Raw genomic sequence first — 13,044 nt, forward strand, 5'->3', positions numbered from 1 at the left:
GGCTTTCGAGCCTATACAGCTTGGAGTAAGACAACATGCATGAAGAGGATGATGTGGACAAAATACTCATTTGCCTAATAATTCTGCACTCCCTGTATGATCACTGTAGTACAGCTGTAAGCAGGGTCAAACTAACACATAACCTGACTGAAATAATGCTTAAAAATCATATTTTATTATTTTTGCCAAAGGTCATTAGCTGAATGGCCTTATCCCACAGTTGTGCCTGTATATAACTGAGCTTAATATAAAGCTAATCTGCAATCCTAAAATAAAAAGCAAACTTGGTGGAACTTCTCACAACCAGTTGGATTAATCACTGGCAAAAATGAGTTTAAAACAACAATATAAACTGGGTTTTTTTTTGGTTTTTTTTTAAGTTTTTTTATTTATGGAGTTCATGATGTATTGTACAAAATATGGAATGGAATCTTAATGGTTAAGAAAAGAGCAATTTCTGTACCCAAGAGACGAGGCTGGAACAGTACTGAATAGCTCTGACTGTCAGCCAGTCAGATTCATTTACCACTTACTGAACTGAAACTCATCAAAAAGTATTCTTCTTCTTGGGAAATTATCAACTTCTCTGGGTTTTAATGTTGAGAGCCTTTTTTTCCATGGACAGTACATTTAAATTACATTTAAACCGTATTGAACTTTATATGGATAAAACAGCGTTAATGGAAATGTTATGTAACACTGGATGTTTTGTTTGTGTGTGTGTGTGTGTGTGTGTGTGTGTGTGTGTGTGTGTGTGTGTGTGTGTGGGTCTCTGCTGGACAGAGGCTGGGACAGCCCTTCCTCCTCCAACGTACCGCTAACCACAGGCTGCACCACTCTAGACTGCTGCCTGGTGGTCCATTTGAGGAACTGCAATGCACAGTTGTTGGTAAGAGATCTGCAACACTATCCTCATGTTATTAGTAGAGATGGCACGATACCACTTTTTTATGTCCGATACCGATATCATAAATTTGGATATCTGCTGATACCGATATGAATCCGATATAGTGTTTTTTAATCAACAAAACTGTTTTTTTTAAATATCTTGCTGAATTTTGTATAAGTTCATACTCAAGTTTAAAACAACAACTACACTAAAGCTATTCTGTTATACCTGTATGCAAAAAAAAATGTTTCATAGTTCAGCAATACTGATCAATCTAATAAACTTAAACCTACACCATCCTCCCTATTCTGGTGTTTTAAAGAGTACTTAGCGTAAATATTAAGCAACCTAACTAATAGGGTTCCAACTCCCAGCAACAACAAAAATAAATAAATAAAAAATAGGGAACCACCCCTCACACTCCACCTCATGATGCTTAATCGACGTAATCAACCTTAATTTGATGCAGTGTGAAAAAAAATGCACAGAAATCAATTATTTTTCAAGAAATATTAAATAGATTCAACATCTTTCTTCAACAAAATTGCAGACTGCACAGATGGTACCTTCCCAAAGGAAAAAGTACTATAGCTTACTAGGGTATATTTATTACCGTAGACTCAACAGTTACTATATACAGTAATGGACTTCTATTCCTTTTACATCAAATTAAAACTTTGGGTGTAAGATTTGGATAATTATTTATTAAAAGCTAGACATTTTAAATGAGAATAAAGAAAAGTGTGTCTTTGTGCCCCTTTTCCCTGTTCATGCCCTATCGTCCCCCCTGGCTAAACTTTGCTAGATCCGCCCCTGCACAGTTACAGCCGTCAGCTGCGTAGAAAAAGATCCTGGTGTAGAAAGTAATATTAAATAAATTCTAACAACAGCTTATCAAGCTTAAACGTGCTGCTGTTGTTCAGCCGCTGGTTTCCTCTTTCTGGTGCAAAGTGGGCCAAAAGCAAACTAGAGAGACGGACTCGCGACAGAAAAGCTGATCAGCTGATCGTTAAGCAGTTTCATGATTGAAGTAGCAGCAAGAGGAGGCAGTCGCTCCATATATCGCTTGTTAAGCTTAACGCAGGAATGCTTTACAAACATTCAGAGATGGACTTACACACTTGCTTTACTTCTCTCGGGGATAACTTTGTCGGAGATGAAATGCCGGGTTGCTAGCGAAGCTCCACATGCTATCCAGACCACCGACAGGTCCCGCATGCCACAGCCGCTCTATCATGTGATGCATACTGCTCCGACGTGCTAACGTTCTGAGGCGAGTTAAGGCGCGTTGCAAGTTTTGTGAGGTGCTTTCGTGATATTTAATGGATCGGATTACATTTTTTATTTTTCTCCGATATCCGATCCAGTAATTTAGGTCAGTATCGGACCGATACCGATACGTAATATCGGATCGGTCCATCTCTAGTTATTAGCCAAACTCATATGTAGCTACCTCACATTCTCATGGCACATCGATACCTTAAGTTCACTCTGCTCTCATCTACGGCTGTGGGTAGTGAATAATTAAAATTTTCACCGATGCAAGTCATGGGAATTGGCTTCCTTTGAAAGGTGTCTATGCTCAGCCTTAGAGATGGGCTGAGGAACACAGTCTGCATCATAAGGAGTCAGTTGAGTTGATTCAGGCATCTGACTAGGATGGTTGCTGAACATCTCCTCAGAAAGATGTTTTGGGCATGTCTGACCAGGGGAACTCTGATGAAAACCCAGTCAAGTTTGTTTACATACAGTCAATACCATTATTTTCTTTTTTTAAAAATCCATTCAATTGGCATAGTGTTTGATAGTTATGTAATCATAGTTTCAGGATGCCATTGAAAAGTATTATTCACTCACTGATGAGTTAAAGCAGTAGCAGCTGTGAGGGCTGTTGTATTGCTAATTGTAATATTGGTCACTTCTTTTACAAGTGTTTTGTTTTGTTTGTTTTTAAGTGTCTGGGCAAGTTTGGTCCTCTGAGATGTGGAGAGATGTATGCCTTGGACAGACTGCTGAGAGAGGCTCGTGTCCTCGAAATCATCCGACGCGTCACCAAAGAAAACCCACAGAAAATCAGACCAGCTACTGAAGGTGATTTGTGTCGTTTATGTTCATTTCATGTGCATTTGTTTAAACATCCATAAATGCATTTATTCAGAATAACTGTATAGACAAGAAAAAGAAGTTGAAGAGGAATTTTCATTAGTGGGAGCATTCCTTCTGGAGCATAAGGGTGAAAATGTCTGCTTTTGGCTTGGATGACAACTAGTGTCATCAGAAACATTTCATGGGTATATGGAAGTAGAGATTCCACTAAATAATAAGTAATTATGGATTTGTGTCATGCAGCCTGTCAAGAAGGTAAAACAGACTTTACAAGGCACTGATTCAAAGCAAGCTGCAACCTTATACTATTAATAAATTTCCTGTGTTATGTATGGCACTAACCCCCAGTATCTTGCTTTCCTACCTTGCTTATAACGGTCTCCTGTTTTCTGTTTGTCAGTTATCCCGGCGCTAGGTTTGTGTCTGGGTGCTGTGTCGCTATGGCAAGAATGTGTGGGACAGGGTAGCATGTACAGCGTCTCTGCTGAAAGGTTCCTGAATACACTGTCGACAATCTACGCTGGTTTACTGCCTGAAAGGGCCGAAGCAGGTAAATCATCATTAGTGGGTATACTGCACACGCTGGTACAGTGGGGCAAAAAAGTATTTAGTCAGCCACCGATTGTGCAAGTTCCCCCACTTAAAATGATGACAGAGGTCAGTAATTTGCACCAGAGGTACACTTCAACTGTGAGAGACAGAATGTGAAAAAAAAATCCATGAATTCACATGGTAGGATTTGTAAAGAATTTATTCGTAAATCAGGGTGGAAAATAAGTATTTGGTCACCTCAAACATGGAAAATCTCTGGCTCTCACAGACCTGTAACATCTTCTGTAAGAAGCTTTTCTGTCCCCCACTCGTTACCTGTATGAATGGCACCTGTTTGAACTCATCATCTGTATAAAAGACACCTGTCCACAGCCTCAAACAGTCAGACTCCAAACTCCGCCATGGCCAAGACCAAAGAGCTTTCGAAGGACACCAGGAAAAGTATTGTAGACCTGCACCAGACTGGGAAGAGTGAATCTACAATAGGCAAGCAGCTTGGTGTGAAAAAATCAACTGTGGGAGCAATCATCAAAAAATGGAAGACATACAAGACCACTGATAATCTCCCACGATCTGGGGCTCCACGCAAGATCTCATCCCGTGGGGTCAAAATGATCATGAGAACGGTGAGCAAAGATCCCAGAACCACACGGGGGGACCTGGTGAATGACCTGCAGAGAGCTGGGACCAAAGTAACAAAGGTCACCATCAGTAACACACTACAACGGCAGGGAATCAAATCCCGCAGTGCCAGACGTGTTCCGCTGCTGAAGCCAGTGCATGTCCAGGCCCGTCTGAAGTTTGCCAGAGAGCACATGGATGATACAGCAGAGGATTGGGAGAATGTCATGTGGTCAGATGATACCAAAGTAGAACTTTTTGGTATAAACTCAACTCGTCGTGTTTGGAGGAAGAAGAATACTGAGTTGCATCCCAAGAACACCATACCTACTGTGAAGCATGGGGGTGGAAACATCATGCTATGGGACTGTTTTTCTGCCAAGGGCACAGGACGACTGATCCGTGTTAAGGACAGAATGAATGGGGCCATGTATCGTGAGATTTTGAGCCAAAACCTCCTTCCATCAGTGAGAACTTTGAAGATGAAACGAGGCTGGGTCTTCCAACATGACAATGATCCAAGACACACCGCCCGGGCAACAAAGGAGTGGCTCCGTAAGAAGCATTTGAAAGTCCTGGAGTGGCCTAGCCAGTCTCCAGACCTCAACCCCATAGAAAATCTGTGGCGGGAGTTGAAAGTCCGTGTTGCTCGGCGACAGCCCCAAAGCATCACTGCTCTCGAGAAGATCTGCATGGAGGAATGGGCCAAAATAGCAGCTACTGTGTGTGCAAACCTGGTAAAGACCTATAGTAAACGTTTGACCTCTGTTATTGCCAACAAAGGTTATGTTACAAAGTATTGGGTTGTATTTTTGTTACTGACCAAATACTTATTTTCCACCCTGATTTACGAATAAATTCTTTACAAATCCTACCATGTGGATTCATGGATTTTTTTTTTTCACATTCTGTCTCTCACAGTTGAAGTGTACCTCTGGTGCAAATTACTGACCTCTGTCATCATTTTAAGTGGGGGAACTTGCACAATCGGTGGCTGACTAAATACTTTTTTGCCCCACTGTATGTGGAGCATATTAACATCTGTGTTTGTGTGTATGCAGTGTTCTTGTGCCTGGTTGAGCGTGTACTGGATCAGAGGTTACCACGACGAGGAAGCAGCAGGGACAACATGATGGTGACGTTGTTCCAGCTGTGGAGCTACTTGGACTCGAATGCTGTCAGTGATATGGACACACACATCATTGAACTGGCAAAAGAGGGTGGGTGTACACACACACACACACACACACACACACACACACACACACACGATAGGTCAGATACATACTCGTTAAATGTTTAAGACCAGATTTACTAATTGTCAGTGCCAGTTCAAAACCTTCTTTTCATTTTAATAAGCATTTACACATTTGATACTGTGCCACAGTATCAGGTACAGTGGGGCAAAAAAGTATTTAGTCAGCCACCGATTGTGCAAGTTCCCCCACTTAAAATGATGACAGAGGTCAGTAATTTGCACCAGAGGTACACTTCAACTGTGAGAGACAGAATGTGAAAAAAAAAAAATCCATGAATCCACATGGTAGGATTTGTAAAGAATTTATTCGTAAATCAGGGTGGAAAATAAGTATTTGGTCAATAACAAAAATACAACTCAATACTTTGTAACATAACCTTTGTTGGCAATAACAGAGGTCAAACGTTTACTATAGGTCTTTACCAGGTTTGCACACACAGTAGCTGGTATTTTGGCCCATTCCTCCATGCAGATCTTCTCGAGAGCAGTGATGTTTTGGGGCTGTCGCCGAGCAACACGGACTTTCAACTCCCGCCACAGATCTTCTATGGGGTTGAGGTCTGGAGACTGGCTAGGCCACTCCAGGACTTTCAAATGCTTCTTACGGAGCCACTCCTTTGTTGCCCGGGCGGTGTGTTTTGGATCATTGTCATGTTGGAAGACCCAGCCTCGTTTCATCTTCAAAGTTCTCACTGATGGAAGGAGGTTTTGGCTCAAAATCTCACGATACATGGCCCCATTCATTCTGTCCTTAACACGGATCAGTCGTTCTGTCCCCTTGGCAGAAAAACAGCCCCATAGCATGATGTTTCCACCCCCATGCTTCACAGTAGGTATGGTGTTCTTGGGATGCAACTCAGTATTCTTCTTCCTCCAAACACGACGAGTTGAGTTTATAGCAAAAAGTTCTACTTTGGTTTCATCTGACCACATGACATTCTCCCAATCCTCTGCTGTATCATCCATGTGCTCTCTGGCAAACTTCAGACGGGCCTGGACATGCACTGGCTTCAGCAGCGGAACACGTCTGGCACTGCGGGATTTGATTCCCTGCCGTTGTAGTGTGTTACTGATGGTGACCTTTGTTACTTTGGTCCCAGCTCTCTGCAGGTCATTCACCAGGTCCCCCCGTGTGGTTCTGGGATCTTTGCTCACCGTTCTCATGATCATTTTGACCCCACGGCATGAGATCTTGCGTGGAGCCCCAGATCGAGGGAGATTATCAGTGGTCTTGTATGTCTTCCATTTTCTGATGATTGCTCCCACAGTTGATTTTTTTCACACCAAGCTGCTTGCCTATTGTAGATTCACTCTTCCCAGTCTGGTGCAGGTCTACAATACTTTTCCTGGTGTCCTTCGAAAGCTCTTTGGTCTTGGCCATGGCGGAGTTTGGAGTCTGACTGTTTGAGGCTGTGGACAGGTGTCTTTTATACAGATGATGAGTTCAAACAGGTGCCATTCATACAGGTAACGAGTGGGGGACAGAAAAGCTTCTTACAGCAGACGTTACAGGTCTGTGAGAGCCAGAGATTTTCCATGTTTGAGGTGACCAAATACTTATTTTCCACCCTAATTTACGAATAAATTCTTTACAAATCCTACCATGTGGATTCATGGATTTTTTTTAATTTTTTTTTTCACATTCTGTCTCTCACAGTTGAAGTGTACCTCTGGTGCAAATTACTGACCTCTGTCTTCATTTTAGGTGGGGGAACTTGCACAATCGGTGGCTGACTAAATACTTTTTTGCCCCACTGTAGGGGGGGGGTGTGAGTGTGTGTGTATGTGTGTGTGTGTGTGTGTGTGTGTGTGTGTGTGTGTGAGTGAGAGTGAAAGAAAGAGACCAGATGCTCTCATTTTCACTTCCAAAGCTGTGAGTATACTGTTAGCATGGCAGGTGTGTGCATGTGTGGTAGCCTACTATTTCCTGCTCTTTCCAGATGTATGTATAAAAATTTATTAAAGTGAACATTTTCATAATTGACAACAAAAATATCTACAATTTTATAACTAAAAGGTTTCATATTTTTATTTTCAATTAAACATTTGCATCTGCACATCCTGCAGGTCAGCTATTACAAACTGAGTTCTGGTGTGTTCCACAGTAGAGATTATAATCTCTTGAAACCTGTTGATGCTTTATCAGCTACCTCTCTGAATTCCCATGCTGTTTCCAAAGAGGATCACATGTGTAAAAACCTGCATTTGCAATGTTATTTTTGTCATTACATTACTTGATCCATCTTGAAGAATTTTACACTCGTTTCCGCAATAATCTGCAGTTGTGGCATGAAGCTCTGTAGCTCTGTTTATTAGATCAGGCCCATGGAGTGTGCTGGAAGCAACAATCCAGCCAGGCAATTGCCTGATTTGTTCCCGCATTAGTTAAATTCAATGCAGTAGGGCAGTTAGCAGGAGAAAGACTATGTTATGGTCCAAAAGTTTTGGATATATTTCTCATTACAGCTCAGCTGTGTGATGTATATGAGGTTTCAGGGCTGTAGTGTAAAAATGGCTTAAAAGGAAAAACAAGAGTAAAACTTGTGCTATTAATAACCTCCAATAACCTTCCTTCAACAGTATGGTTGGTACAGAACCTGGCGTCATCTGACCAGGATGTGATTGTCAATGCTCTACGCCGCCCTGCAGAGTGCAGCCTGAGGAGAGAAGGAATTCATGCCGTGGCCAAATTACTAAAAGATCCTCGGGGCAAAGTGTCTGCCTCTGCCAGCTCTGTACTGAGAAGCCTCGCTGCTCAGCCCAGACAGAGAAAACAGGTGAGAGGTGTGTGTGTGTGTGTGTGTGTGAGAGAGAGATTTTCACTGGGGGTTTTTTTTGGGTTTTTTTTTTTCTTCTGTAAAAAATGTTACCTGCTAAATTGTCCTAATTGTTTTCTTCCTGAATGGCAAAAGGACCTTTTGATCCTGCTGTATATAGACCTGTGCATGGTGTGTGCTGCAGAAGCCAGTAACAACCCCATAACTGGTGTATCAAAGCCTGGAAACATTTTGTGCATCTTGTCCTTCTCAGGCTTTGGTCAGCTGTTTGGAGCTGCTGGAAGATGAGAATGTGGACAATCGAGTGTGTGGATGCAAAGCTTTAGCTTGTCTCAAGGTACAAAAAAGCACAGAGTTTATGCTATTATCCAAAGCTGCTGTTCTGATTTGATAAAGGTGACATTTAAACACCTGTCTGTATGCACTCTGTTTGGAGTGTATTATACAAAATGCATTTGTCACTGTATTCATTCTATTATTCCAGGCCAAAGAAAGCATTGATCAGTTGGTGTATCTCTGCCGGGCAGACAAGGAAGAAGTACGAGATGCTGCCAAACAAACACTGCTAGTGCTTGGTAATAATAAACTTCATATTATTTACAATAGAACAGCAAGACTAACTCTTTTCAGACTGTAGTTTGGATTTTATGGTTGGTTATACTCCATTTCTATTATGTTCATTTTACTCTGACATATTCTAAAATGTAATGATGCACTTCTGTGCAGACTGTCGAGGTTTGAGAATTGCTAATTGGATCCCAACTTATCTGTCTCAGTATTAATAGTATTTGACATAATGGTCACTTAACTGGGAGTAATATTGACCTGCACTATAAAATGAGAACCTTTTTTAATATGCCTTGATGTAAATGTTGAGAATAATGCACAAGCAACAGTAACGTGACTGTAAGAGTTCTGATCCATTTGTTTTAATCTGTTCATTCATCTATTTGTGGCATTCATCTACAAGTTGATAATTAAGGCAGACATAATGAAATCTATATTTTATTTTCTTCCATTTGTCTTTGACCGGTACAGATGTCTTTGGAGAAAATGAACATATCCATCCAGTCTTTTCCTCCTTTAATTTATTTCTTACATTTTCTTTGCTCTTCCATTCATGTTGTGGAGCAGGTGAGGAAGGGAAGATGGCCCATAGACACGTGGAGACGTCTCAGGACAGCATCTCAAGACTTTTTGCACCAGGAAGCATGGCCAGCACAGCTTTTTAACACAACATGCACACAGGCGGTTACAGCTGCTGAAAACAAAAATTCAGTGACAACACTGGAGAGTATAATGTCATTTTTGCAATGCTTTGACATGGTGTCACAGGAATATAGGGTATACTGTCCTCTTCAGCTACGACTGTAGCTAAAAACATAAAGAAAAATGTGTTAAATGCAGTATATATCCTGTCAGAACAAAACTCAAAGGGACAAACTCCAACACTGGCTGCAAACAAGAAATGCATCAGACGTTTTAATAATGTAAAATATTCATCTACATCATAAGTCAAAAGCTTTTCAGAGTCACCTTGTTTATAATTATTTTCCTGGGTCTACAAATGCGCAAAATGTTAAATCTTTATACTGTTTACTTACTGCTACTACTATTTCTTTGGATGCTCTAGAAAGCTGTGGGTTTTTACCAATGATATTACAGTCACTACACTAAGAGTCATATACCAGTGGGAGTTAGACTTCTGCTATTACATGAAAATGTGTTTTCTTAACGGGCGCTGCTGTCTCCAGCCTAGCTTAAAGGCTGCTTGGACTATCTCCCCACATGTCACTGTCAAAGTAACTATTTACTGTACTTCTACTTGCTTGCTACTGAATAGATCTGAAGCCAAGTCCAAATGATTTTTTTTTAAAATAGGACCACATTATAGACTGCATATGAATGATGGACATGGTGATGTCAGACGCCACATTATGAAGTGTAAACTTTGGCATTCTTGCCACTGCCATGTTAGCTTTTTGGAGCAGGAAATTGCTAACTTTATACTGCTAAACTCTAAGCTAACAACTAAGCTTGTTTAGCTAGCTGGATTTCTAACCTGCAATGCACAGGCAAGTCTGGTAAGTAGTGATAAGTAACAGAATAAGAACATACTAAAATTACATTTACCAACACTGCCACATAGATTTCTCAAGTGGTCTGTAGCACATACTTTATTAGCTCAAATATGGCAGGTCCAGTTTAGTAACTCTACGTGGTGGACGTGGAACTTAAGCAGACATCTATTAGGTATAACTCCCTGTGCCAAGACAAAGTGTCAAAATGTAATGAACAGGTCATGGAGGATGACTGACAACCAGCCCCTCCCCCACTTATAGTTATTGCAAACCTGTTTATTTCTGCTCTGAACTGGGACATTTTAACAGGGGAATCTATGGGTGGCCTCGCCTTTAGAGCAAGCATCAAGTGAAGATTAGACAAACTACAGCTTGTGGAACGTCTGCAGTGATGGTTACCATTTAGCCTACGTTCTTTAAAAGAAAAAAACTACATACACAGTGCCCATCAGACACTTTATCATGGTGTTGCTTGTAAATCTGCCTTAATGTTGCATTATTTGCTTACCAGAATTTGACATTTTTACAGATGAAATGCTGTAAGAAGCATTTTTTTTTTTTTTTTTTTTTTTGCAAAGTGTTCTTAGCTAACTGTGAAGCTATTAAAGTATATTTACACCTAAAAGCATGAATTAACATGTCTAAAATGAAGATACTGCTTTTTATGACACGATATTGAAACTGAGCTCTGTCAGTGTCGACGAAGTAAACACAAGCAACACAGACTGACTGAAGAGGTGCAGGATGACTTTACACCTGAACTTTTTACATGGTGTATTCTACATGGCAACACATTCTAATCAAATCTCACCAAAAACAAAGACCAAAGAATGTAACGCATGAAAAGTTAATGAACAGAACATGCTACAGTTTAAAAAGTAGTGTGTCTGTGGAGTTGGTAGATTAACTAAAGACATCAGCCTTCTCTGAGGCAGAGTTCATCGTGTGAGCCAAAACACCAAAGTCCAAGAGCAAACCTTTTTGCAAATACAAATACTAAAGCAGAAGTCGACATTCCTTCACTGAAGTGGAAATGCATACTAACTTAAATATGGAAAAAACTTTGGTTTGTTCTTAAAATACACATATTCTTGAATTTAATAATATGCATTTTTTTTGTATTTCATCACAGAAATGACTAGAAGATTATGAATGTAAGGATATTAAGGGATAGAAAAATGGTGTACAGAAATGCTTCAAAGACCATTTAATTGATTAGCAAAGACAGTTATGGAATATATCTTGAGATTTTTATTTTTGAGTGCAAAGGAGTGCTTACTGTCACCGTAAGCGATGCCGCATCACTGTGCATTAAAATAAGATTTTTAGAGGTTAACGCTTGAGGGCCCTCGTGTGTCTCAGGACATGTTGGATGAGAGCAGCACTTTAGAAAGCAAAGTATGTGATAGTATTATTGGGTTTTTTGTTATTAATGTTAATATCATGGGAACTAGTTGGTTGGCTCTTTCAACAGAGCTGAACCAAAAAGCTGCTCAAAATTGCGTAATAAGGCTGATGTAGAGAGGGGCAATCTCGGGTAGTGCAGTGAAATCAGAAACAGACTATTACAAAAATGAAGTGACATCTAAACGTCCACTGTGCCTGTAGAAAGTGTGGATCCTGCTATTTATTTTTGACATGCACGCCTCACCTAAACATTACTGCAAACCAAATACACCAACTTGTAGCAGTGATTCCTTAACATTGGCAGACTTAGCAAGAAACTGAGCTCTACCACCCAAACAACTGCTCAGGAATAGAAAACAAAGATCCCACCTTTGAACCCGATCCGTACACTCCCCTAGATCGCAATCAGATCTGCAGGGTGTCATGGGATCCCTACAGAGTCTCTGTCCGCACCTAAATTAGTTGGAGCTGTTTTGGCAGCTTGAGAAAATGCTACACAATATTATGCAGACCACTGTAATTCTGGCTGATGGAGATAGATATATGTATATGTATATAGATATATGTATGTGTGTGTGTGTGTGTGTGTGTGTATATATATATCTCTAATTGAGTTTTAAAAAATGACCTTTATTTTTAAAGCACATTAGTTTTTCAACAAACAACAAGGGGGAAAAGTGTTTTGTACTTGTGGATCATGCAGGTAATAATAATCTTTGTTTAGATACAGCATGATTCGGACACTGTACCAGGACACAGAGTCCAAACAAACATGTTGTGTAATGTACAGATGACACATATGACTGAAAATGCCAAAGTGTCCAAGTGACTTCAGTTCCTCACTTTAATGCATTCTTATAATAGTTTTACAGTGACACTGCTGATGCTAATGTCACTATACTGCCTTTTCTCATTTGCTAAGTACCATTACTGGAATTTAACTTGGGGCCTACAGCTGTATATCCCAATCTCATACTGTATGACACTAGTACTGTGATAAAGACCAGTTGGATTAACATTGACAGATGAGCAGTTATAGCTGTGCTATCAGATGGAAGGTCTTGAATTAGACTATCTTTGATCAGAATGGTGCAAGGAAGAGGACTGTCCCTCTACTGCCATCATGGGGTCATACTTGAGTATGTCTACCTGGTTTTGCAAAATTTGATTCCCATCAGCCTCAGCTGTACTCTATATTAAGCAAAGTGTAGCATACAGTTAAACTAAACTAATTCTGTTAACATTATACAGAATCAAAATGTTGACTTTGTAATTGTGAAAGTTTTTGTTAGCAGTTGCATTTACCTCAGAATGCTGCTGTGACTTTTGTAGTGGTTCAGTGAGGCACTAACT

General features: G+C 40.4%; 1 protein-coding gene across 3 annotated transcripts in view; it reads left to right on the plus strand.

Annotated features, from left to right (window-relative positions):
• Positions 1 to 10,806, plus strand: part of ripor1 (RHO family interacting cell polarization regulator 1) — a 37,034-nt gene extending 26,228 nt beyond the window's left edge. For 2 of the 3 annotated variants that reach the window (XM_085359510.1, XM_085359511.1), the window contains 8 exons: positions 784 to 889; positions 2,845 to 2,980; positions 3,396 to 3,545; positions 5,230 to 5,388; positions 8,007 to 8,203; positions 8,457 to 8,540; positions 8,688 to 8,778; positions 9,338 to 10,806. In XM_085359510.1, coding sequence (XP_085215636.1) covers positions 784 to 889; positions 2,845 to 2,980; positions 3,396 to 3,545; positions 5,230 to 5,388; positions 8,007 to 8,203; positions 8,457 to 8,540; positions 8,688 to 8,778; positions 9,338 to 9,435 — 1,021 coding nt within the window. In that variant the 3' untranslated portion in view covers positions 9,436 to 10,806. Of the gene's footprint in view, positions 1 to 767; positions 890 to 2,844; positions 2,981 to 3,395; positions 3,546 to 5,229; positions 5,389 to 8,006; positions 8,204 to 8,456; positions 8,541 to 8,687; positions 8,779 to 9,337 lie in introns of all 3 variants that reach the window. The other variant, XM_085359508.1, reaches the window with a different exon arrangement.
• Positions 10,807 to 13,044: the final 2,238 nt, after the last annotated feature.

The sequence above is a fragment of the Diplotaxodon limnothrissa genome, linkage group LG7, assembly GCF_057381915.1.
Source record: "Diplotaxodon limnothrissa isolate DT_005_m linkage group LG7, D_limnothrissa_male_GT1.1, whole genome shotgun sequence".
Taxonomy (NCBI): Eukaryota; Metazoa; Chordata; class Actinopteri; order Cichliformes; family Cichlidae; genus Diplotaxodon; species Diplotaxodon limnothrissa.